This window comes from Setaria viridis, chromosome 4 (genome assembly GCF_005286985.2).
Source record: "Setaria viridis chromosome 4, Setaria_viridis_v4.0, whole genome shotgun sequence".
In the NCBI taxonomy this organism is placed as follows: Eukaryota; Viridiplantae; Streptophyta; class Magnoliopsida; order Poales; family Poaceae; genus Setaria; species Setaria viridis.
In genome coordinates, this window is record NC_048266.2 from 15,140,152 (window position 1) to 15,167,629 (window position 27,478).

General features: G+C 41.0%; 3 protein-coding genes across 6 annotated transcripts; 1 reads left to right on the forward strand and 2 right to left on the reverse strand.

Annotated features, from left to right (window-relative positions):
* Nucleotides 1-404: 404 nt before the first annotated feature.
* On the reverse strand, nt 405-7,961 carry LOC117852030 (uncharacterized). 4 transcript variants are annotated; one of them, XM_034733947.2, is made up of 8 exons: nt 7,370-7,959; nt 6,198-6,498; nt 3,547-4,904; nt 3,269-3,382; nt 2,760-2,911; nt 2,246-2,323; nt 871-1,012; nt 405-725 (listed from the first exon to the last, which is right to left on the reverse strand). In XM_034733947.2, the coding sequence occupies exons 1-6, from the start codon at nt 7,697-7,699 to the stop codon at nt 2,284-2,286; spliced, it is 2,295 nt and encodes a 764-aa protein (XP_034589838.1). In that variant the 5' UTR covers nt 7,700-7,959; the 3' UTR covers nt 405-725; nt 871-1,012; nt 2,246-2,283. The 4 variants fall into 4 exon arrangements, with proteins under 4 accessions (XP_034589838.1, XP_034589836.1, XP_034589837.1 ...); XM_034733945.2 differs by lacking the exon at nt 2,246-2,323; XM_034733946.2 differs by lacking the exon at nt 405-725 and having other exon boundaries at nt 940-1,012; nt 2,246-2,613; nt 7,370-7,960.
* Nucleotides 7,962-14,891: 6,930 nt separating this feature from the next.
* On the reverse strand, nt 14,892-19,129 carry LOC117853737 (putative BPI/LBP family protein At1g04970). Its single transcript, XM_034736021.2, has 6 exons — nt 18,658-19,129; nt 17,247-17,386; nt 16,204-16,549; nt 15,846-16,094; nt 15,481-15,606; nt 14,892-15,318 (listed from the first exon to the last, which is right to left on the reverse strand). Exons 1-6 carry the CDS (start codon nt 19,081-19,083, stop codon nt 15,064-15,066), a joined length of 1,542 nt encoding a protein of 513 aa, XP_034591912.1. The 5' UTR covers nt 19,084-19,129; the 3' UTR covers nt 14,892-15,063.
* A 3,433-nt stretch (nt 19,130-22,562) lies between these two features.
* Nucleotides 22,563-27,472, forward strand: LOC117853982 (mannan endo-1,4-beta-mannosidase 6). Its single transcript, XM_034736260.2, has 5 exons — nt 22,563-23,058; nt 24,339-24,536; nt 25,576-25,698; nt 26,134-26,345; nt 26,418-27,472. Exons 1-5 carry the CDS (start codon nt 22,672-22,674, stop codon nt 26,812-26,814), a joined length of 1,317 nt encoding a protein of 438 aa, XP_034592151.1. The 5' UTR covers nt 22,563-22,671; the 3' UTR covers nt 26,815-27,472.
* Nucleotides 27,473-27,478: the final 6 nt, after the last annotated feature.

Consider the following 27,478-nt stretch of genomic DNA (forward strand, 5'->3'; position numbering starts at 1 on the left):
CAAGCTGGCTGAACTTCAGATAAACAAATCATCCTCACGTCTACTTTCAATTTACCTCACTTGTTCAATTCAAACATTTATTTGTGCCTCTGACTTCAATCTACTTGGATGTGTAAAGCATATCTCCAGATTTGGTGTGTGAACCCATTAAGGGGTTTAAACTCATAGGGAACACTAACTGCTAGGTTTAATAAGTTTTATAAATTGTAGAATTTATCTATTCATCCTCCTCTAGACGATACCTCGATCCAAACAAGAAAAGTGCCGACACAGACCTAGCGTTGTAGCCTGGAACCGCAGCCGCAGAGGACCCACCGCTCTACATAATTGACCATGACCAAATTTTCCATTAGCCCTGCAAATATGGCGAATTTGACTCGATACTATACATGGAGACTGGAGAGTGGAGACAGGTGAATCCAGGAGCCAAAAGTAAAACTCCAGGCGAATCTCGTCCAACACCCACCGGCGTTTTCCAGAAACAACTTACCCTGTACCAATCAGCCGGATTGGTCAGCAAGCAACAACGCCCCTGTACGATATAGTTTTCTCATGTGAAGCAACCTGAGATACAAACTAGGCCCAACCTAATTACAGGAAGGAGGAGAGGCACATATTATATGGTACATTAAAAAGGAACATCAACGGATTGATATAATACAGTACAGCATAACAGCGTCCAATACCCCCTCTTCTCTGCACTCTTCCTCCAAACTTTACATAGCCTGCGAGCGAAACAGAAGTGGAAAACATCTTATCAATTGGCACGTATTGTAGAAATGGTGCTTGGATCGAAGCACTAGGATTGCATATCTGATGTGCGATTAACTCGGGAGCTCGAGTTTGAGATTAATGTGATGGATCACAAACCTGATATCAGCTTCTCCCTCCGTTTGACATTAGGAAAACAGCTAGACGTATAATTCTTTACACAAAAGAATGCTAGGAACCCATCTAATTGTCAACATTGTAATCTTTATAGAAACTGCTTGTGGAATCATCATAGTTCCACCTGCAAAATAATGTCAAGCTTTTCAACTATGGTAATTAATTGTACTGGTGCGAACTTTTGTAATTAATATGACTACCAAAAGTTGAGAGAGAATAAAGGATAAATGAAGAACCTTTGCATCAAAAAGCATATAAATTCCGTGTCGATAAAGAAAAATGTCAATGCTTATTCAAACTAACCATAGTCAACACCAAAGTAAAAGTTGGAAATGTACATGTAGTAACAAATACTTTAAAATTTATGAACCAAAATTTGTGGCCAAAAAAAAAAACTAGTTTAGGACTGAGGAGGGGCAACAACAAGGGTGCTTCTGAGATAAACATCTTCGCTACTCGAACTTATGAATAATGCCACTGGGCATCCACTAATGGCCAATGAACACCTAATGGAGCCAATCTGATCAAGCAAGTAGGGCCAAACCAAAATTAATAATTACAGCAACAATTGTTGGATTGTTGCAGCATAGTTATTGTTTCTTTTTAGTTAAACAAATAATTCAGAAACAATGAAATCCCTAGGATCAGTGGCGGAGGAAGGCCTAGGGCCACTAGGGCCATGGCCCTAGGCGTGGGCCAAATTTCTCCATATGTAAATCACTATAGCAAAAGAGGCCCAGTATAGCTAGTTTGATTGGCCCATGGAGCAGCCATAGGCGCTGGGCCGGCCCAGCGCCGCCCCTGCCTAGGATCACTGCGGCATAATGATTAGTTTCTTTTTGGATAGCAGAAGCTACCAAAGCATATGTGAATATGTGATGTTATGCTAGTATATCAATGGTAACACCAAGAAGACACCAAAAGTGACTCCATATTAAGGAACGTGCAAAATGGCAATGCTAATGGTAATGTCTTTGGCATAGGAGCCATTCAAAGGGTGGCAACAAGATGGGAAACAATATTGGTGCCAGCATTGATCTAGCGCCAACAGAAACACTCAATCTCTGCCAATAAAGGGTCGGTGAAGCTTTCGTTTTGTTGATGCGCAGGTTGACTGCTTTGCAAGAGAGTCTAGGACTCTTAAGTGACACTAGGAGGCATTACGAAATAGTATGGCTCTAACACTATGGCAGTAATTGAACTTAGAACTGCGACTAGATAACAGGATGCACATAGGGTATAGGGAGACATGTTGATGAGGAAGAAGAAAAGACTCGAGATACTTGACTAATAATATTTAGATTAACGAGAAACAAAGATAACGCTGTTAAGGAAGAGGTATGATAAGATCTTATACCAGCTAACATACTGATAGCTAGGAACTCTCAGCCAGCCCTAGCTCATTGTGCAAAAGTACCACTGGCAGCTCCCAATGCTCCCCCATTACAAAAAAAAACACATAATTAAGGTTTGGATATTATTCAACTCTTCTTTAAAGGCGAAAGAAAGATAGAGACAAATTAAGTCAGTGTACTGTACTAGAGGAAGGAATAAAACAAAATCAACCATAGAAAAATTTGGGTTAAGGCATTAATTAGCAGTGATATACCCTTTGTTGAGTTTTCAATCACCATTCATATATCTGCGGTTGCAATATGATGTGATACTATTCATGGAGAAAATCCTAATACCAGCAACAGCAACATCCAAACCAGAAGCAGCATCCTAGTAATACACATGATTTTTTTCATAGATAAATGGTTACATTTATTAATAACAAAGTGGTTGGAGGTTGGGCAACCAGTTCTGCAAATAAATACATATGTTGACTAAATAAGGTAAAAGAAAATTTTAAAGAATAAGAAACAGACCTGCAGAAGAAAATTGGATGCAACACACAACCTGAACTGTCTACTTGACATCTTCTCTTGGTCTCCTCTCTAAACTTGTCAACATGTAGTACCTCACAAGGGCCATGAATAGCAGAAACTAACACAATTCTATCATTGTTTGAACCATATACCTGCAAGAGGACAACATCAATAAGCAAATCAAGAAAGTTATTAGCATCTATCAACTATCATAACAGGAACTATCCTCCTGCATGCGAAGCTTATAAATATACTACCACAAGAGAAAAGTATGAGAAATCTCACATCTAGATAACTGGCAGAAGATTTTCGTAGTACTAAGAAAAACTCTATACTTTGATTGGTTCCTTGTTGATTTAATCATTGCATATTCATACACTAATTATATAGGTTACTTATGTCATCTAAAATAAGTATTGACACATGTAATATTCCATAATACTTATATTACCCAAAGTAAACATTCCAACCATGGTTTGCAATGTCATCATAATAGTTTGTTGGCTCACCTCATCCTCTTCATCGATACATGGTTTGCTAATAGATCCTGGTATGTCGGAGCCAAATATGTAGGGATTAACCATAGCCAGTCTAGAACCAGAGTCATGCTCTTCCCACAGTGACTGTAAGGAAAGAAATTAGTAACCTCGCCTGTGTTTTAGATAGAATATATTACCACACGCTCTACTATTAACAATGGTTGGTAAATTCAGTGGGAAAGGAGAGCCTTTCAGTATCACGATGTGAAATACAATGCAATTTAGGAGCAATAAGAAAGGAAATATACCTGCAGCTTACACGGACCGAATTTGCCACCTTCAGAGGCAATCAACATATGATCATGAAGATTGTATATTACACCATCAATATTACAAGAGTTATAGTAAGTCTTGTTGTCAATAGATTTGAGGCCATCACCAACCCAATCAATAATACTAGCTGTGCTGGAACCTTCATATGCATTACGACCCCCTATAATTTCAGGTTTAGAACAAAGGTGTCCATTTAAAGTCATCTGATGAGCATTGTCATGATCTGAGATGGCATCATTTGCCATAGTTTCGTGTTTATGTGGCTTTCTTATCCCATTGTTAGTGACTCCATCTGCTTGGTATAATTCATCAGTTGGTGCTCTAGTGCTCTGACAATTCTCTACAGAAGAAACAATGGAAGAATGGTCCGCATGCTTTACGCCAAAAAGTGCTGTAGACTGCAGGATGGAATAATTTACTGGACTCACAGAACTGCTCTCAATATACATATGAGAGCCCCCTGACAGATTGCCAGAACTATACGTTGATGCTCCACTACTCTGAGCTTTATTGCATAATGTTGCAGTTTCTGTATGTATGCCACCAGAAGGCACGCCATTTCCTTCCTTTTCTACAGATGAGGTTTCATCATGTTTAACATCTTCTTTTCGAGGTTCAGCACCAGAAGGTGATTTAGAACCAGTAGCATCTAAAGCCAATGTACCACTTTTGCACACAGTGCTGCCAACTTTGTTGGTGTTTTGATTGATAACACTTCCATTTGCTGCTACATTTTTATCACTTCTGCCATCTTTTTCAGTTGGGTTTTCTGCTGCTACCTGAGAAGGCTGTGCACCATTAATCATACAAGTATTTGGTACAACAACAGTTCTTGAAACCTTGCCATATTTTGGAGGGAGGGGCTTGCCCTTACTATGTAACACACATGTTGGACAATACCACTCAGGTTTTTGCAGACCTTGATTCCCATAATACTGAAGACATTTTACGTGCGCACCCCTCTCACAGGCATCGCAAACAAGCAAACTTTCCATATTGATGATAGGAACTTTACATATCTGACAGTCCAGTCTTTTATTCATATACTCAGTTGAAGGCACACTCCAGCTGGGGTGATTAGCAGGTTGGCGCAGAATCCGTGCAACGTTTTTTGCTATTGCCTTGTGATTGGAGAAGATTGTTTGTTTTTGAACAGAGAGCTCCTCCTTTGGAGCTTGATATCCCATAACAACACTTCCTGTCCCAGGGCAAATAGCAGGCTCCTTTTCATCCACAGATTTCTCTGCTTGACTGGAACTCTGTAAGGAACTTCGATTGGAACTATTAGCAGTGTGATGACCTGATTTATTTGACTGTTCAATAGTTTCTGCACCTACAGATGACAGAGAAAAAAATTTCAGATACAGCAGATTCAAAATACTTCACTACTACCACTTACAAATTTATTTTATTACTATCATTTTCATTCTCTTGGTTTAGTGGCTCTTGTTGGGTATCTAGCCTATCCCAACCTTTGCTTGGGACCCAAAAACTTTGCTGTTGTTGCTGTAGTATAGCAGATTCAAAAGAATATGTCGCATACAAAATTAAATGAACAGGAATGCCTATGTGTGAAACTTTTTTTTAAGTGAACTAAAAAAATTCATATCTTCCTCCACAGATCCACTTATCTGCTTCAACCTCCCTCATATTCAGAGAATGGGTAAGAGATTGCACAACTGCTTGCTTCTTTTCAAAGCAAATCACAATGGTACTGTAATCAAACAAAAGTTGAGGATACAAGGAAGGGGTTGTGTTGATTTAAAAATATGAACGTTGGGCGCCATTCGGAGATTAGCATATGTTGTAAAAAAACATAGGTGTTGTATGATTTCTGCATAGATTCTGAATAACCAATCATGCAAGCAAGATATAACATCTCTATAGGCCAATAAACATGGGTAAATATAATGCCCTGCAGGGAGTACGTTACTTCTACAGTTGTACTACCTGTTCTCACTATGTTTAAGACTAAAAGTGTCATACTTTTTATACAACACAGAAGGCACCTGTCCTGACATGGCATGTGCATTTTCTAATTTATTTTAATATTGAGAAACATACAGACCACAGAGTTACATGAGATGCCATTTGCATGATGTCGTGATGTACAATTAAAAAAAACGTAGATACAAGTGGTGGAAACTATTCCTATAAAAACAATAACAGCTTCCAAGGAAGCATATTTATTTTTGTGCACGACCATGTTTTTGTGGGGGTATATCAAGTGACAAACATGAAATATATGCAATCGTTAATCATTTTTTTGGAGCACCAAACCAACACAAAATGTTCTAACAACATCTCAGAAGATATTATACATGCATTCTCTCATCCTTATACTTCAAGTTTAAACTAAAAAACCAAAGAGAGAAATAAATTCAATGTGAAACTCCTATTGCCTTTTTCTTTAGTTTGTTAATTTGTAGTGTGCCAGAATTTTACATTTTGTTTCTATGAATGAATTCTGCCTTAAACATAAAATCCATTCACAATTAGTCATGTTTACCAAATTGCAAGTAGATCTAGACCAAGAGCCATCTCATAGATAAGCATTAAGCATGGGATCTTAATGGCAGATCTGTTGTAGCATGGATAGTGGTGGGATATAAAAGCTTGTCAGTACCTCCGTTTTGTGTGAAATTTGAACCATTAACAACAATTTCCATTTCGACATCTGCAGAGCCAATAGGTGGCAGTGAAACAGCTGAAGGGATGTCAGGTGATTTTATAGAAGATGCTCCTGCTATTGTTGCATTTAGCATGGGCTGCTTTGAGATAACTGGGGATGTCATTGGGGTTGACAGATTCCTGGGTACTCCAGTGGTGATCTTAGAAGCTCCATGCTGGAATCCTTTTCTAGCACTTGAGGCTGTCATTTTAGGCACAGTTGGTGAAGGGACCAGAGCTTCCTTCACTTCTTCCATCTACTTATGGGAAAGAAAAGGAAAGAATGTAAAAGATCAATAAAGATGAATAAAACTTATTTTGCATAATCTGAGCTAATGGCGGTACAGTTCAACTAGATTAAAGTATGTACGACACATTAGCATGTTTGAACTACTGCAATGAGAGAATATACTTCCTCACTTAAAGCTCTATCATAACAAAAAAGAGAATCAAATTGAACCCAAAAACTCAAAATACTAGCAAATTAAGAAAAAAACATGCTTTCCATTATTCCATTATCCTTTTTGTCAGGCAATGCGTGTATACCTAAGCTTTGTAGAAGGTTCCTTTTGTACTCTTTATGCTCACATTGTGCAAAGTCATAGTAATAACATATTTATACAAAATACTATATCTAGCCTTCAGCCAGTGAATTGCAGTGCATGGCTTGCTCAATTCTTGGTTTAGCATATACAATGCATAATAAATGAAAAGGAAACCATTTCTCGGTTTTAGTACATCACAGATACAAGGCCCCGCATATTACACATGGGGCATCAAGCCGTCACTGTATACTGTGTCACTATATGGCAAGCCATTATGTAGATAATAAAAACAAGCTGCTATTGCAAGTCATTGCATCATATCAGATATGGCGGAAGGTGAAGCTAAATAACAGAATCAAGGCCCTGTGTGCTGCTCGTGCACATAAATGGTGGCCTGGTGGTGCGGCAGCAACTTACTGCTTCACTGTACAGCATTATCGAGACAAAAACTTGTTTTTTACTAACTCATCTTGTCGGCTATGCACAAGCTGAGGATAACTACCCAAATCAAGGATACACAGTGCAGCAGGGGAACGGAGTGAGCGCTGAATAAATGATCAGAGAAGAGGCATCGGCGCCAAACCTTGCGCTTGGTGAGGAGGACCCTCTCGGCGATGGAGGCCTTGCGCGGGCGGAATCCCACGGCTGCGGGGTCCCTGGTCCGGGTGAGCCCAAGGTCCTGGACGAGCGCGCGAACCGCCTCTGTCGTGAACAGCTCCCTGGGCCGCAGCAGCTCCACCTCCCCCGCCACTACGGCGGCGAGCGCTCCCCGCGCCTCGGCCGCGAGCGCGCGCTCCGCCGCCGTCGGGGCCCGCCCACCCCGCGCCTCCCCGGCCGCCGCCATCACCATCACGATCTCCGCCACCCGGCCCAGCTCCCCGCCCCCTCGCCGCCGCTTCCGCCCGATCCCCATCGCGCGCGCGAGCTGGGTGAAGGCGGAGGCGAAACCCTAGGTGAAGGAGTGGGAAGCGGGGGAGCGAGGAGGGGTTTTGGAAGGTTCCGGAGCTGAGGCGGGGAGTTTCGAAAGCTTGCTCGGTGTGGGTGACGCCTGCTTGGAAGAGACGATAGAGGTGGCGGTAGGAATTTGTGAGGGGATCGAAGGCAGCAGCGAGCCAGCGACGACGACGCGCGCGAGGAGGAGAGGGGACAGAGTACGGACGCTTCACTTTCTCTCAGGTGTTTGATCTCACACCTCCCCCGAAAAGTTAAAATTGTCAGAGAGTTTCAACCACGGAAGTGAAGAAAAAAAATCAAAACACACCTTCCAAATAAGATTTATGCTGAATGTATTTAATTTCAAATTTTAATTTCCAACTAAGATGTATTCAATTTCAAAATTTTAATTATATGGAGATGTATAACAAAATCAAACACACACTCCAAAGTTCTTGAAATTATATGGTATAAAGTTTTGGATACATGTCTTGAACGGTTTAGAAAGCTATACAGTTATGGTTTTGAAAGTGAAGATGTATAATTTTTATAATGATTATTTTTTTTCTAAATCTATGTATACAGTTTTGGATACATGGTCTCAATGATGTACGAAGTTCGGGATATGTGATTTCAAGGTTGATAATGCAAAAAAAATTTAAACAATAGTTAGTCTCTAAAATCAATATACAAAACTTTGGCTATGTGATTTAAAATCTAAACATACATAATCATTTGACATCATCGTTTGCCTAACATACCTCCGTGTGGAGCGCAAAAGGAACGACGCTAGCGCGGAGGGAAGCAACGGTCTCAAACGCGTCCATGTCTTCTCCACTTTCTTTTACGGAAAAAAGTCTATTTTACTCTCCTCATTTATTTACTTTGTTCATTTAACTCTCTAAGTAAAATATAGACTCACTTTACTCCCCAAACAATTTCATTTCATCCAATCTACTCCTAATTAGATTTTTTTCTTCGTGTACAAATTGAATTTTAATTTCAGACTTATAACATGATGATGTATGTTAGAAAAATATATTAAATTTTTTTCATGATTACTTTTCATATAGTTTTGTATATCTAAGATCAACTTCGTATTAAATATTCCTAACCTATGAAAATAACCATGAAAATTCTTAGTATAATTTTCTAACATACGGCATCATGTTTTGTATATGCTCACAAAATTTGAACTCAAAATTCAACTCATACACGAAGAAACAAAAAAGAGAAATCTAATTAGCGGTAGATTGGACCAAATGAGTTCAGGGGAGTAAAGTGAGCCAAAATTTTGTTCAAGAGGTTAAATGGACAAAGTAGATAGGTGAGGGGAGTAAAATAGATTTTTTTCTTTATTTATTCCTTAACCTCCACATCACTAGAGAAATTGGCGACCCATTGAAAACACCTCGTGCATAGTCACATAGGGTAAATCCTCATCCTTCACGGCAGGTGGATGTGCCTCGCTCCTACGACACAGTGAGCTACAACAAGCTTCGTGAGTGAAAAAAGATGTACAATGAATCCAACACAGGTCCGATAGGATGATGAATTTTCTTTTCATGGTTTTTTGGCTATAGGAAGCATAGGGGTGTGGATGTATTGCGGTGTTTCTTAGGAAACTTATTATAGGAATTTTGAACGTAAATGTTCGTTGACTGAGAGAGGTGCATTGCAAATCTCAAAGAAATAACATGATGAAATCAGACCTCATATTCATTTCCTTCTATGGAGCAATTTTAGGCCTGATTGGTTCTCTTCCCCAGCGAGCCTAGCTCGCACTAGGGAGCCAGGCCGGCCGGAGCCAGGCCCTGCGGGTGTAAAGGCCCATTGTTTGGTTGCTTGCTCCATTCAAGCCAGGCCACAAGGAGACAGTGATTGGTTGCATGAATGCACGCAGAATTCAAATACGAGATGCAACTTGAGTTTGTTTGGTTGGGCGAATGCACCATGTTACCAAGTTACCACCACTAGTCCATTGGATGAAATCACAGTTTGCGACAAGTGTAACATTACATACACTTAGAAACTAAAACCACAATTATTATAGTTTAAACTAAGATTACTGAAACCTTTAATAACATCATGACATCTTTAAAATCCCAAGAAGCCTTCTTGATCTTAGGTTGAGCTGTAGTAGGTACCTCTTTTGCTTCAAATTTTGCACCATAAAATGCTTACATAGCTTCTTCTTTTGTCTTGTACTTCTTGTAGCACTCTCTCTTGAAGCCGCTGACTTGATCATGGCAAGCCTCCTGGAGAAAACTCCACTTTGGCGACCAACATTTACCACATACCAGGATATTTCTGAAGAGTAAAGAGGGAAAACAAAGTATCATTGCCAAAAAAGAAGTTGAGTATAATATGTTCAGCCTAGGTTCATTGACAAAGGACACATGAAACCAATTCAAGCAAAAGGAGCACAGGTTGACATCAATATCAAATGGTGAACATATACCATCACTGGCAATGGACATATATGCTCAGAAAATGTAACCAATTTGAGATGCAATCAGCAAGCAAAAGGAGCACAGGTTGACAAAAATATCAAATGGTGAACATATACCATCACTGGCAAATGACATATATGCTCAGACTAATGTAACCTAACAAATCATTAGCAATGGGCATATGCTCAGCATAGGAATATCATATCTTAGCATAATAAGATAACCATCTAATCACAAGCATCATTGGCAATGGACAAGTATACTCAGAAAAAATTTACAACAATGAAATGAAAGCAACAAGCAAAATGAAACAGATGTAGAGTAGTTATCAGTCATCATTGGCAATGAACATATGCTCAGAACAACCACATCACCAGATTGTCATGACATAAGATAACTCACAGTTGAGTTACAAATCCAAATAGTCTAGGAGAAAGATCAACAGATCAACTGGTCACTGCTTAGGAGAGGCAATTAGGAGAAGGCTCACTGCACAAAAGAATGCACTAGCACTTCAGGACGCTCACTGCAAAAAAGGCAACCATCTGATCAGCAGGATCACTGCACAAAAGAATCCCATTGCCTGATCAGCAGGCTCACTGCATGTAGTAGTGCTTGGCCAAGAAGGTCCTCAGCCACAGCACACAGTGAGAACCATTCATCTTCACAAATGCAATACCATGAGCCTTGCTGCCAAGCAGGTGCTCATATGCAGCCATTAGTGCTTCATCAATGAATCCAGGCATGAACATGAGAGCATCATAGAGATCAGGGTTCACATCCTCAACCTTGGTCTACAGAATAGTATTGGCAATGTTGTTGATTGCATCAATCATCCCAGTCATGACCAAAATGTCCCCCTCACTAAGCATGTACCTCTTTTTCTTGTTGCCTGTATCAAACCCAGCAGTATCAGCATCCTGACTCTTGGGTGCCTCTCCAAGCACCTTTATCACATCATGAACCTTCATGGCATCTGCCTCAGAATCTGCAAAGTCAGAAGGAGAGCCCAAAGGTTCACTAGAACCCATGGAAAACTTCTCTGCAGCCAATCCATTCCCAAAGATGATCTGCATCTACTGGTAGTTTTCTATTGGCTTGTTCAACAGATCAGCATCCTTTGGGTGTGCCTGAAATCCAAACAAAGGAAAGGTTAGCATATGTTGTCATCATGAACTTATGGAAGCAATAAAAATGATCATGAAAGGATACAAACCTTGATATGCCCCTTGTAGTGCTCATCCTTCAAAGTGATCATGAAGTTGTCCTCATCCCATAAAGCACCACTCAATTCTCTAAGCTTGACCAACCTGATCCACCTCTACCTCCACTTCCTCAAATGGTTGCACACCTGGGTGCCAGTCACCTCATTGCCTGATAACTCATTCACAGTCTTGGCAATTTGGTTCAAGTGCACTTCCTTAAACCTCTTGTCAGTTCTCACACTAGTAGAGATTAGCTGGCAGAAGCGGCGAAGCACAAATACAGACATGACATTGGTCCATCTCATTACAGGCCTGGGCTGCTGCCCAGCAGTACCGCCAACCTGGGCACCAACCTGACCACCAGCGGCACTAGCAGCCAGGCCAGCAGTAGCAGCAGCAGCCTGGACACTAGCACCAGCGGCAGCCTGGCCAACAGTAGGCTGGATAGCCTCGGTAGCCTCAAGTTCCTCCACCAGGTCAAAGTGACCATTCTCATGTACCATCTCCTAATAAAACATCATATTGCCCATTGCATTAGGAAATAGTGAACAAAATAATAAAACATCATTGCATAATGCCCAAAGCCTCAGCTAAGTAAACATAACAAAACATCATTGCATAATGCCCAATGCCTTAGGTAAGAATGAAACAGAATGAATGAATCATCATAGCACAGTTGTACAACACCTCAGCTCAAATCAAACACAACCAATAACTCATCATTGCACAGTTGTCCAATGCCTCAGTTCAAGTTAAACAGAAACAATAAACAGCATACAAACTTGTCCAATGCATAAGCTTAGTAGCATACATTATCCAGAATACAAAGTGCAATAGCCTAGTACATGCATCTACATGTGAGCATTACCCCTATTTGCCCACATTTGATTAGCCTATTCATCTCTAGCAGTAGCCCATGCTGCATTGTCATCCATATGAACCCCATGCCCATGAATAGTATTAGGCTCCCAAGTGAACTCAAGATGAATAACCTTATCAGTACCATGCCCAAGTATCCAATTGTGTAAAATGCAACATGCAAGGATCAACTTGACTTGTGTCTTGAATGGATGAAAAGGTTTGTTATCAATAATGCGGAATTGATTTTTCAAAACCCCAAATGCCCTCTCAACTGTTACACGCAGATTTGAATGCCTCAAATTGAACAACTCTCTTGGATTGGTTGGATAATTTTTACCACCAAACTCATTAAGATGATATCTAGTGCCTAAGGAGGAAGGAATCTAGTACGACGTGCATATCCATCATCTACTAGATAGAATTTCCCTAGAAAAAGTATAAACAGGTATTAGTCGTACTGTAATTTAGTTTTTGATTTAATTTATGTAACTAATTTAGTTCATTACCTTGTGGAACCTTAACCCATCCTCCCTCTCTAGTGCATCAGCTATAATGGTGGCATCATGTGCAGATTCCTCCCAGCCAACCAACACATATGTGAATTTCAAATCAAAGTCCACTGCAGCTAGCACATTTTAAGTTGTGTAGTGTTTCCTGCCCTAAATGCTGATTGCATCTTGGCTGGGACTCTAGCATAGATATGAGTGCCATCTATTGCCACAACACAGTCCTACATGAAACCCAATAGTTTTTGTTACAAAATATGCACTCAAGTATGAAGCATTTGTTTCTAAGGCTTACTGCTGTATTACCTTAAAATATGGGTACCATCTTGACCTGTTTGTGATCTTAAGAGGTGTCTCACTTGATGGAGGTTTAATCATATCTTGCTTAAGTTCACCAATAGCATACAAGACCTCCTTGAGATGTCTACTCACTATCTCTATAGATCTCCTCTAATTTTGGTGGATAACTCGAAACCTTTGGTTATGCCCAACAACATGAAGAAACATTGCAACTTGCTCTTCTACACTGCTATGTATAGTGTCTCTAAGCAAGATTCTGTCCCTAAGCAAATTACATAGCTGAAAGAAAGGGGCTCTTCTCATGCGAAGCATATTTACACACTCTACATCGTTGCAGTTATAAATTTTATCCAAGTTCTTTTGTCTTTCTTCATCCATAGCACTCATTGGGGCATAACTAATCAGAGGTCATGAGCATTGACCCACTCTAATCCTATTCCGGAAGAATGCATACATGGCAGTGACTAGAGCAGCTGCCTGAACAATAATCATGCGTCTCTTGTCTTCAAGAGCCATCTATATAAATAACAAGGAAAACACATGACATGGACAACTATGCTCAAATCAATATTAAAGACATTATTGACATTGACAACTATGCTCAGATCAATATAACATACAAAGATAGGCATCATTGACATGAACAAGTGTGCTCAGATGCATAGATAGGCATCATTGACATGAACAAGTGTGCTCAGATGCATAGATAGGCATCATTGACATGAACAAGTGTGCTTAGATGCATAGATAGGCATCATAGTCATGAACAAGTGTACTCAGAATAAGATGAACCATCAACCATGAATAATACGAATCCATTCATCATTTCCAACATAGAATAACCATTCAGAGCATTGTATAGTCATATATGCGCAACCGGGCTTTTTTATTTTACCGCAACACAAGAACCAGGAAGCACCTCGTTTCAGTCACAACCACGAACAGATCAGCAGCATCTAGAGAGGGGGGACTCAGATCTACAATCCTGCATAAAAGAACACCTCGTTTCAGTCATCAACCTACTAAATACAAGAACTACGAAGCTCAACTCAAGATCCGGAATGAGGAAAGCAAGATTCTTACTTATGAACAACCAAAGAACTCAGATCCAGTGGGGGCCTGCATATTTCACATGATGAAGTCATGAATCGATGGGGTTTGACGTACCCTAGGGTTACAAAATTGACGAAAACCGAACACAAGTGCAGAAATAACTTGCCTTGTAGCACAGATCCGTGAAGAACTCGAGGCTACAAACCAAAGAAAAGGGGAGAGGAAGGGAGATCAGAGGCTTCGCAGATCCAAAAACTAGAAAGGAGGGGAGACGAAGGGTGTGACCTCACCTGCGGGGCGCCGGTGGAAGAAGAAGAGTGCGCGAGGGGGAGGAGGAGGGGGAGCAGTGAGGATTTATAGCCGGCGGATGGCACGAAATCGGGACGGTAACCCTAGAACTTCCCGCGTGCACGCACGCATGCAGTTTCACCCCCCGCGCGCTCGCACCAGCTGCCGCATCGCGCGGACCAGCTGCCGCATCGCTCTCTTTTGCATGCCGCAGGCCAGGCCTAGGAAGGAGCTCAGGTAATCAATCAATCGCACGGAGGTCGCACGCGAGGAGCCCGCGTCCGGGGTGGTACAGCGAACCAATCGCACCCTTTTTCTTTCAGGACGTGTATCCATAAGGGTTAGTGTGTGTACGATGTATACTGTCTTTCAAAACAAAACTCCATTTTTCCTCCAAGGTTCCTTTATTCCTTGTTTCAAAGAATTACTATCAACTGTACATTGTATACAATTCCAATTCAAAGCTGTACAAGATTTTGAATAGTGGGTAATTTTGAGAGAGTCGATTATGTACGATAATCTGCAGAAATGTTTCTGAGTTCATATGTACATCATTCTTGAATTAATACAAATGAATGTGAATAATTTTGATAAAGAGATCTTATGCACGAATAATTTTGATAAAGAGATCTTATGTACAGTAATGTACACGTATGTGCAAGTGTTCTACTTCCAACTCTAAAATGCCAAGGCCTGCTTTGCGGCCAAGACAGAGGGTACACGCGCTTCCCTGTATCTCAGAAGTGCTAAACTCGCCAAGCTGCTTGTGTTGGTGAAGGTGACATCAGAACAAAGTGTCAGCTGCTTAGCAGAAGTTAGAACGTAGACGTCTTGAAGTGTGAAACCATGGACCACGGGCAGGGTAAATCCATTCCCTAGCCGGGAGTTCAGGTAAGGCATGCATACGGTGTTCAGGAAAACACGAATAACTCCCTGCAAAGGTAACATTTTGTTATGATTCGATTCAGCGGAACAAACATGAATGAGAATAAATCATTCTTTGGCAACAATGTTCTGCTGATGGCTAAACAATCATGACGGGAAAAAAAAGCAAAATAAACAAGAAAAATGCACAAAGTTGCTGAGATTGACTACCTGAATCAAAGACATATGGAAGTTTCCAATTTTACTCCACTTCAGCGCAAGGGAGAAATCATCTAAGTCAACTCTACCATAAACTTTATTGCCAGATGTCTCCACAACGCCTGAAGCACTTACAACCTGCAAAGAACTATATGATTAAATTCTATTGGAAGCTACAAACAATATATGATTAGGGTAATTAGGAAGAAAAAATGATTTGTTAAAAAAGGTCACCAAAAAGAGACACATTGAATTAAAACAGTCTGTTAAATGTATGTATAGGTGAAAAAGAAAAAAATATTCTTTGCTTTGTTGGAAAATACAAAAAAAAAGAAACAAAACATCATATATTAATTTTATAATTTGATGGCTCTTACCACTGAGATGCATGCAACCGGAACTGTCTCCTTGTCATCTACAACATCAATTATCATGTCTGCGTTAATGGTAGCACCAACTTTTTCAGATGTAATCCTTATCACTGGGGATGAGGTCATCGAAATATTTAGCCGCATATCATCATTTGGATAATTCCAGTATAAGCGAGGAATGATAAATTTCCAACTAGCTGTGTTCAGTAGAGATTGATCAGGGACTTTGTCGACAACCCAGTGCATTGAATCTGCCTGAAGCCAAAAAGAAGTTCATGTAGAAGCCAGGCAACGAATAATTGTAGAACACAGAGAAAGACATTCTAGAAGAAAAATGGTATCCTATATACAATGTTGCTCTTACCTTAAAATAAACTTCTAATGCCGAATTGAATACATCTTCATCAAGTGAAAGCAAAAGCATTTTGGATGCAACACCACAAGATAAAGAAAGGTGCGGATGCTTCTGCAGATTGGTTGTCTTAGCAACTGCTGAAGTAATCAATCCATTGATATCAAACTCAATCGAAGAATTGCCATAGTGCGGATCATTAATGAAAGTCATATTCAAGGCAGCAACGTCATCCAGACTAACAGTCCTAGGAAGACCTTGCAGAAATGAGTCCAGTTTCCCAGCACCTTCAACAATATTTTCAGGTATTGCCTTCTCAACTGCAGCTTTAATATGATCTTCAAAAGCATTTATAAACCTTCAGACAAGTAGGCAATACAACATAGTGGGTTAAGTATGAACTTTTGCTTCTTGATGCATCCAATTATATAAAAGCCAGAGAACTCAGGCAAAACATAAATGTTTTACACAAATATATACAAACATTCGGACACATCAAAGTTCACTATATAAATCAGTAACATATTAATACCATCTCTTCGCAAATAACTTTTAAGTGTCGGCATCCAAGGAAATGGCTCAAAACTAAATATAAACCCTCAGCAGAAGAGATTATCTTTACTCAATATGTTATCCTTGGTTTGGTTAATATGCCACCTCTTCTGAATTTACAGTAATAGTGAAATCAATGCAATAAATGCAAAAGGAGTACAGCATAATTTTCGTACAGGAGCTTGAGACATGACAAATATATTATGACATAAATATTATTTACTTTGTAGCACATGATAAGAGGTGCATAGAACATGGGGTGAACCAGATCTCACTCGAAAGTTTGTAAAACCATCAAAACAACCAAGTATTACAGCAAAGATAAGTATAATATTCTCCACTAGGTATTTCAAAAAAAAATGTTCTCCACTAAATGAGATATCACCTTCAGAACACTAAATCCTGAATCCTTATATGTAATACGATTTTATGTAGACATATTTTGACAGGAAGCAGTGCATGAATTCATCAACACTCGACAGAGATGCAAAGGGAAAACATACCCTTGATAAAACCAAGATGCACCACCATCCAAGGATATCACTAGGTCCTTCACGTAACAACCACATTGCGAAACAGACAGGGCCAAACTCCCATTGCTGTTCTTTATCACCATTGTTATCCCAACTTCCATTCCTTGAACCTTACAAAATAGAAGAATAATTTCTTCCTCTCAGTAAGTAGAACAAAAACAATAGTATATTCAGCTTAGGATACATGACTCACATAAGGTATATCACCATAAGTCATAGCTAGATAAAATCCTCAATACAGAAGAAGATTATCCGTCCGGAGTTCATTTTAACAGCATAAGAATGTTTGAGCACAAAGATACTTAGGGTCTGTTTGGACGGCGCCTATGCGCGCCGCGCTGTTGTTGCAGACGCGCCTAACCTACGCCGAGCGAACCGTTTGCCAGACCTTAGGCAGCTCGCGGCAGCAAAAATGAACCACGTCGCTTCGGCGTGGCTGTCGTGCGCCTAACCTCTGGCGCTAAGCAAACACCTGCCGATGTTTGCTGCAGATGTGGCATGGAAGCTGTGGCGTGGTTTGGTAATGAACCAAACACCCTTAGTATTTTTTTCCTATGGTGGATCAAACTGTCAAACAAGTGCCCTTTTTTCCTCGAATATGGAGGAGAGCTGAATATCATTTCATTGAAGAGGAAAGGTGACAAATGCAATACCCAACCCACCCCTTACAAACTCAACCACAGACACACCATAAGCAGCCAAACTAATAGTATCCAATAGTAACTAGCCAGATAACAATCTAGAAACAATTGACTTCAAAGATCGTTTTATCCCATGAGTTCATGGTTATTTTAATATTTTTCACATAGTAGATAAAAAAAATGTTTGAGCAGGCCAGCATATCTAGAACTGGTTGATAACCAAACTTGAAGATTTGCAGCATGACCCACCATTCTGACTTGAAACAGGACATCATTTACCATTTGTGTTACTACCTCGTCAAAAGATTTCTTGTCAGAAATATGGGGAACTACAGCAACTTAACTAAATATGGGAACTAAATAAGGTCCATGGAAGAAAGGCAATCACCCTGATTTGATAGAAGCATGGAAACCAGATGACGCCATTCCTATCCAATGTACATTAACACTAACTGACAAAAAGTTCTGCATATTTCCCCATTACTCAAGGCATTGACCTAAAGAATTTAAGAGGATAACTATTCTCCTGAAGCCCAAAATTCTGTCAGTGTGCAAGTCTTAGCAGTTCATAAAACCACTGCTAGAATTTGCTAAGAAGGAAGCTTCATAAGGACAGAATATTCACAGAAGTCAACTCTACGAACTCAGCTTTCTATGAGTATCAGGACCAAATCAAGCACAATGCGCATCAAAATCTAGCACAATCAGCAACAACCAAGGTACGTAATCTCATCCATTACCAGGATCGAGGCGGTGCCGCTGTCGGCGATCTCTATCGGAAACAACCACGAGTCGTAGCGATAGCTCCAGTGCATACTGATGTTGGCGGTGACGCCGGAGGCAACGACGACGAGGCCCGAATCTCCCAGGTAGACGGTGGAGTTGTCCCCAACATCGAGGTGGAAGAGCGTGATGTTGGAGGCGGCGACGCGGACGCCGCCGAGGAAGGGCACGCGCACGGCCTTCTCCACCCCGGGGAGGCGGAGCGGGGTTAGCGACCGCACCGCCTCCCCGATCAGCACATCCTTGGCGAAGGCCAGGCCCTTCTCCGCGACCACCGCGGAGATGTGGGCCTCATCGGCCCCACCGGCGGGGACCGCCGCGGCGGCGGAGAGGAAGAGGAGGAGGAGGAGGAGGAGGGGGGGAAGGTGATGGAGTTGGGCCATTGGTGGGTTGGGGAGGACGGCGGAAGGAAGCAAGGGGAGGAAGGCTGTGGGAGTATTATTGAGTCGAGACGACGACTCGGTATTTTGTATTCCTGTCACGTATTCGGTATTTGGGATTTGTTATGTATAGCAATTCCGTATATAAAATACTACATGTACTATACTTTGTAAATTTTGTTTTGATATTTTTTTCGTATTACATGATATTATGATTAGATGGGTGTGTTTAATCGTAACGTATTTGCTCAAATCATTTTAGGGAGAGTCATGAATCTGGCATATTGGAAATGATGAGATTGATTTGGGCTTCTGATGACAACTTATGAAGTTCAATTTGGAACTAAACGCAACTGATACAACCTTGAAAAGATTTTGTGTGCTTACCAAAAAAAAAACAAATACTTTCTATCGGATAAAAGGCTCCATTAGTGTGGTGGAGACGAGGAGTTGTAGGTGTATACTTCCATCTTATACAGTACTTCAATGGCTATAGCATGTTTTAGTTAATACAAGCAAGTTATACTTTATTATTCCTTAGAAAGCCTTTTTCTGCTATGGCACCAGAGTGCATATGTGTGTTATCATTCTCCATGCTTACGGAGGCTTGCACGTTTCCGTTTTCAGATGTACTACGACGGAAGTGAAGCTTGCAAGGCTAAACTAGTTTCCACGAGATTGACCAATTATTATATGTTTGGTCAAATGCTCCAGCAAGCTTAACCAATATCGAGTCCAGAAATGGGAAACGCGCAATTCTTGCTCAACCTCGCCTCAAGTATACCTCGAAAGAAAGGTTCTTGTTTGGATTCTGATTTTCCTATTTAATTTAGTAGTTGTCAACATGCCATCGTGTCATTGCTGGTTGCCCGGACGGAATTGTGGGGGGCCAAATTCTTACTCTGTTGATTCATTTGAACATTTGATCATCATGATATATAAAATTGTTCTATAATAAATAAACTTTGTAGGCATGGGTTTGGGACATGCCCAGGTATTGAGTTTTTTGGCGTGTTGTTGAATTATGTTTAAGAGAAATATTAAATCATGTACTATAGATAGACAAAACTATAATTCAATAAACACGAGGTTTAAGATTGGAATAGAAAATAATAACGGAAATGAAAAAAAGAGAATAGCTTGTATCTATGTGTTATGTTCATTGTTGGTGAGTTACAATAATTAAACTAAGGCAAAATTTGCTACAAAAGATTGAAAGTGATGTTGATTTGCTAAAGGATACCGTTCAAAACGCACTTTACCGATGGACACTCTCGTTTTGTGCAAATTTGCTGAAAGACACCGCCTCAAGTAAAACAATATTTTTAGCCTGAGGAGGAGAGAGAAACATGATGAAATGACCTTTTTACCCTAGCCCACATGTGGCCCCTTCCTTCTTCCTCTCTTCCCTTTCCTTCTTTCTTCTTTTCTTCCCCATTTTCCACTTGTCCGCGCCGCTACTTTACCCGGATCAAGTGTCGCAGCCGCCTGGAGCAGACCGCACCGCTAGGGTCGAGCGTCACAGCCACCTTGAGCAGCCCGTGCCGTGGGGATCGAGCGTCCTAGCCTAGAGCCGCTTACTGTGGGGACCAGGCGCACTGCAGGGATTGGGCTACCGTGCTATGGGAGTAAACAAATCGCGCGTGGCTACGGCCTGGCCGCCTGGCGTGTACCGACGGATTCGGATTGCTTCGATCCCGCGTGCGCCCCCAGCCGTGGACCGCAGCTTGCCATGCCACACTGCCACTGGCCCAGTGCCCATTGCCTGCTGGCTGCCGCCCTCCTATGCTGTCTCCCTATCCTTGCTGGGGACTGCTCGTCAGAGCAATAGGAAGGAGAGGAGTAGAGGACCACACGTTGATCCTGGACCGGAGGAGTGCTCCATAAGATTTGGGAGATCTTGCGATGCTCGTTTCGCTCGTAAAGAGCGTGACGACTGACTGATGGCACAACCGGTGATTCACTTCGATGGAGAAAAACCGAATAGCTCTAGCTGCAAGCTCCCACGATGCGCCAGACATGTGGGACCGAGGGCAAAAAGGTTATTTCATCCCGTTTCTCTCTCCTCTTCGAGATTAAAAATATTATTTTATTCGAGGCGGTGTCTTCCAGCAAATTTGCACAAAACGGGAGTGTCCATCAATTTTCGATGTCTTGTAGCAAATTTTGCCTTAAGCTAAATAGGCTATTGGATTCGGCGAAGTAAAGAAACCATCCTTTCACATGTCCTTCCCTTGTCCTTTTTTCTTTCCTTTGTTCTTCTTATTTTTTTATTAAACTTTGATGCATTTTCTTTTTCTTATGAAACAGGAGGGTTTTACCCCTGCTGGTTATATATATAAAAAGAGAGGACAGATACAAGGCAGTTTGAAATTAAGAAAAAAAAAGGTTAAAAAGAAAATTATGAAGATTACAACATCTGCTCCAGCCATTCAACCATTGGTGGTTTCCAGACCTCTTTTACTCTATGCAAAACTAAAGAATAAATTATCTTGAAGCGAGCGATGGCCCCTTGAGTTGTGGTGGTATGTCTCGGAAGATTGAATCATTTCGTGCCATCCAGATGCACCAGCTCATAATGATGATAATTTCCATGAAGAAGGGTACCTGAAGCTGAGTTTTGAAAGTACTCATAATGGAAAAAGGATCCAGTTGCAAATCTGCAAAAAGGCCTAAATGGATCCAACATTCTTGCGCAAACGGGCATTCCAACAGGAGATGAAAGAGTGTCTCAATTTTGTTGTGGTGGTAAAGAACACAGTTATATGAAGGGAGGTCCATATGCTTTCGACGCATGATGTCTGTTGTACTAAGTCTGTCCTTCAAAACCAGCCAAAAGAAAATTCTATGCTTATTCTGACATCGCGACTTCCATAGCCAATCATATACTGGATGAATGTCTCTATGTCCAATGAGGGACTTATATGCCTTTGATGAATATGTCCAATCATAAACTTTGATGCATTCTCGTTATCCGCGTGTGATTATCGCACTACTTATTTATAGAAACATAACTACGTACATATACAAACAAGGGTACAACAGTCATTCAACCATTTCTCCCCGTTTCATGAATCAGAATGCAATCAGCTGGCCAAATGGTATTACAAAGTGACTCTAATTTTCCACAGATATTTCTAGGAAAACTAAATCAGAAATGTTTCTCCGAGAATCCGGAATTTACCAAACACACGCTTAAAGTACTGGAAAACTCATATATAAAATTTGGGTGAAAACGTTGAAACTTCACTAGTATTTTTGGATAAATAATTCAGTTTTTAGACACAAAACGGAGTCACAAAACGGTCTGCAGGCGCTGAGGCACACGGAAGAACAGAAGACTGCTGCCGTACACGGATGGATCCGGGTCGTCCGTGCACCGTCTAACGGCTACGCCGCCCACGGATCCGCGTCACCGACGCTTCCGAAGCCCCGTACAGCTTCGCTAGTCAACTCGCTTCACTTTCTCACCTGCGCTGCCCGCGCGCCGAACGCCGGACGCCAAAGCCCCAAACCACGCAATCAAAAAAACATCCACAAAATCCCCGCACCCAGCGCCGCGGCGGGCCGGCAGCGTCGGCGGCGGGGCCAATGCGGCGGGGGACGCGGCTCTACAGCCTCCTGGGCGTCCTCCTCCTCCTGGGCCTCGCCTACCTCTGGCTCCCGGGCAGCGGCCCCTCCTCCGGCGGCGGCGGGCCCGGCGGGTTCAAGCTCCCCGTGCCGTGGCTGCAGCCGCGGATGTCCTTCGCGGGCCGCGCCGGCACCCACTTCGCCGACGCCGAAACCGGCGCGCCGCTCTACGTCAACGGCTGGAACTCCTACTGGCTCCTCTCGTCGCGTTCACCCGCGCTGGCCGCCGAGATGCTGCGCCGCGGCCGGCGCATGGGGCTGACGGTCTGCCGCACTTGGGCGTTCAGCGACGGCGGGCCCGGCGCGCTCCAGATCTCCCCCGGCCGGTTCAGCGAGCCTGTCTTCCAGGTCCGGATCGCTCCCTTTTCATCCCCTTCTCTTTGCTATTGGGACGGCGCTATTTAGTTGATTGACTGCTATTCGGCTAGAATTGATTCCGCTGTCTGAATCTAACTAACGAGCGTCCGTTGGTGATTCTGATTTCTCGCAATGCAGCTAACAAACAGACAAACAGGTGCATGTGTAAGCATGTGGTGTGGGTGTTGCATGCCACTTGATGGGCATGGTACCATGAGAACATTGTGAGTTTGTGACTTACATTAATTATTTGGCACTACGATAATGAAACGCATAAGCCGATTGGAAATGCCTTTTTTGGTAACTGGTCTTAACAAATTCAATCTAGGTCACCTTTTGTGGACCAACAACTGACAAATCAGCTAACCGTTACAGCCATTGGATTATCTTGTTTGTCACAGTTGTGCAAATTGTATTGTCAATATTCTTTGCGATGAGAAGAATCTCCACGACTGCGAAGAAAGCACCTAATATGTATACCAGGCCCAAGTAGTTTGAATCGCTTCATAATGCATACTCATCATCTGTAAAGTTCTTATTAATCTTTTGAAAGCTGCTACTGCTCCTGCCCTTTCACAGTATCACCAACTATGCTATGCACACATGCCAAGAGGCAAAAAATGTAAGAAGTTAATGGACTTGATACTTCAATCAGTGAATATCTGGATGGAAATACTGCAATAAATGTCGTTTTGTTAAATGGAAATTCACAATAAATTGATGATTATTATAAATCGATGGACTAATAATTTACAGGACTTGAGCTATATCTGTATACCACATAGCTTCCTTACAGTCATTTGAGAAAATGGCCAGTTTACATTTCCCTGAATAAGAATGAGTTGAAGTTTCAAATGCTTGCACAGTTGAGTAAAGGATCAGCTATATTTTGGATCTCTTTGAAGTACAGTTTGTTGCCACATGTTTATGAAGTCCTAGAAATTAGATTTCAAAAAAAAGGAAAAAGAAAAAAACAGCTGAGCTGAACTCTAGAGATTTAATGCATATCCTTAGTTTTTTTTTTCATCCTGGCTAGCTATAATTTCTCAGCTGTACTTTAGAGATTTAATGTGTACCCTTTCACAAATGTTTGTAGTTCTTTTTTGAATGGTTTTAGCCTTTTAGGCATCTGTGAAGTATAGGCTTTTTTATTTTTGGAGAGGAATGTACTTTTAAGGACCACTCTGAACCCCTCAGCAAGAGCTAGCTCATAGAAGGGTATCGATGGGCTATCTTCATGTGATTATTAAACTGGAATTCGTTCATTGTAGATGCTGGATTATGTGATATATGAGGCCCGAAGAAATCATATTAGATTGATTCTTTGCCTTGTCAACAACCTTGATAACTTTGGAGGGAAGGCTCAGTATGTTCAGTGGGCACAAGCAGCTGGTGCAAATGTGACAAATTCTACGGATTCCTTTTTCTCTCACCCAACTATTAGAGGTTACTATAAGGAGTATGTAAAGGTAATCATCATGTCTGAAATAGTGTTTTTCTTTTGCATTTTTGTTGTGTCACCTTGTATAGATTAGCTATATATTCACTGCATTCTTGTGGGTTTACTTGGTTAATGGGCTTATACAATATGCATAAAAACGTCCTTATTAAGCTGATATTTTTTCAGACTGAGAGTTCTCGCAATGAGCAGTAGTTTCTATTATTTGATTCTTTGATTTTTCTGCAAGTCATGATTATAATTGTATATTAGCCAGCAACAGAATTAGTATCACATAAATGTGTTTCATATAAGTAGAGTTGCTCTGTGCACACAAATACAGAATACCTTTTTTAATATTCAAATTCTCAACTCATGAGCTTATTAGATGAGCGCATCTGGTTTTCTCAGCATTTCAGCATTGGTTTAGTGGAACCTATGATGGTTATGTCTTTGGGCAGTTATTGGCTTATAGCAAGTTGCAGCAATCATTGCAGTGACATAGAGGGTGCACAGATGTATTTCTATGTCATTTTGCATCTACATACTGCATTATCATAAAAATGTATTTCACTGCTCAAGTGCTCATTCCATGTCACTTAATAGTAAAGGACTAAGGATGCATGTTAAGTATAAAATATCCCATGATTCCTTCTGTATTTCCTTTCACCTACCCATCTAACCATTAGAGTCAACTTGATTGTCCAAGACCTGTTCTATGAAATGTCCAAATCGACGAATTACTACCCTTAGGTACATACATGTTTGATCTTTTTTTTTATGTAACCATTTACGTTAATGCCTTAAAACCTTATACTTGTTCAATCAACCTTTTGCTGTACCATCATGCACATAATTTGGAAAATTACAATGAATATAGCTCAGCATGCTGTGTCCTAATGTTCCTATATGCTATATACTATAAAACACTTTTTACGCTTTGCTGCTGCTGCTTCTATTCCAGAAAACTGTATTTTGTCCAATCTATGTTTTGACATAACTTTAGCCATTTCATTTTTTTGGCAAAAAGTTCCATCATTTCTTCACACCTATATGATTGTTATTGACAGGTGATATTAACCCGAAGAAATTCTTACAGTGGAATCAAATACTGTGATGAACCTGCTATATTTGCTTGGGAACTCATGAATGAGCCTAGGTGTGTGTCCAATTCATCAGGTCCTCATATTCAGGTAGCGTGCTATTTTTAGAACCCCTCCCCTTTAATGGGGTGTTTGGATACGAGGTGCTAAACTTTAACAGTGTCACATCGGATGTTCAGATGCTAATTAGGAGAACTAAACATGAGCTAATTATAAAATTAATTGCAGAACCCTATGCTAATTCGCGAGACGAATCTATTAAGCCTAATTAATCCACCATTAGTAAATGGTTACTGTAGCACCACATTGTCAAATCATGGACTAATTAGGCTTAATAGATTCGTCTCGCAAATTACACTCCAACTGTGCAATTAGTTTTATAATTAATCTATATTTAATACTTCTAATTAGCATCCAAACATCCGATGTGACGGGTGTTAAACTTTAACAGGTTGGAGCCAAACAGGCCCTAAATAAAGTGGAAAGATGGAATCCTTATTGGTTAATTTTGGAGTTTATTTGCAGGCTTGGATAGAAGAAATGGCAGCATATGTTAAGAGTTTAGACACAAAGCATCTTGTTACAGTTGGTATTGAAGGATTTTATGGCCCTGGGAGATCTGAGAGACTGGGTGTCAATCCTGGAGACTGGGCAGCTTCACTTTGCTCGGATTTCATACAGAACTCAGCTGTTAAAGACATTGATTTTGCATCAGTTCATGCCTATCCTGATAGCTGGTCAGTATAATTCCATTTTTCTTATTGGATCTAATTGCACATTGTGCCATTTATTGAGGCATTGTTTTACAGGTTGCCGAAGGCAAGCATGGAAGAAAAAGTCAAGTACCTTTCTAACTGGGTTGATTCGCACTTGAATGACAGTGAATACATCTTGAGAAAACCTGTACTGTTTTCAGAAGTAGGGTACCTCCAGCATCTGGGAGTGAACAATACGGTCAATGGAGACACTATCCTAAAACTTGTTTATGATAAAATATATGATTCAGCAAAAAAGCTGCAGGCAGGAGGTGGTGCTCTTATTTGGCAGTTGATGGTTGAAGGGAGTCATATGTACCATGATGGCTTCTCCATGGTGGCAGGGGAACGTCCCTCAACATATAAGTTGATAAAGGAGCAGTCATGCCGACTGCAAAGGTTATATGGAAAAGAGGGTGACCCAGGTTGGGAATGTTCATTACCGCCCTAGGAATTTATCTACTATATCAATATCAAAGCATCAAACTTCCTCAATCACAATCTGGATCTCTGGATTCATGAAGATGCACATTGCTGTGACAAATGTGAACCAGGGATATTTATAGTAAACAGGTTGTTTATAGCTGAAGAGCTAGACTGGTAGCGAAGAATCCACTTTAGACGACAGAGATGTCAATTATTTTCCGGCGGCTGAAGTTCTGATCTGTGGTGGTCCGGTCAGATTGTTTATCGTCCAGCATACAATTGGTGGTGGTCAGCTATTCGCCAAAAGAGGTATATAGATTTTACTTTTCCTTTAGGTGCTTATGTAGCTTTAATAGCAAATCAATGTCATACACGTAGTGGAAGTAGTTTCTGAAGCATGCATTGGCTGTTCTCTGCGTGAAGCTAGTGATGTACTTCCTTCGTCCCAAATTGTAGGTCGTTTTGGTATTTTAGGTTCATAGATTTTACTATCTATCTAGATATGCACTATGTCTAGATACATAGCAAAGGTTATGAATCTAAATATGCTAAAACGACTTACAATTTGGGATGGAGGGAGTAGTATCCTTTTAAGACGATGAATGCATTGTAAATTATATATGCGACCTTGAGGTCAAAGTGAAAGCCTGAAAGGGTCACCAATACAGCAAGTCTGAGTCCAATGGAGC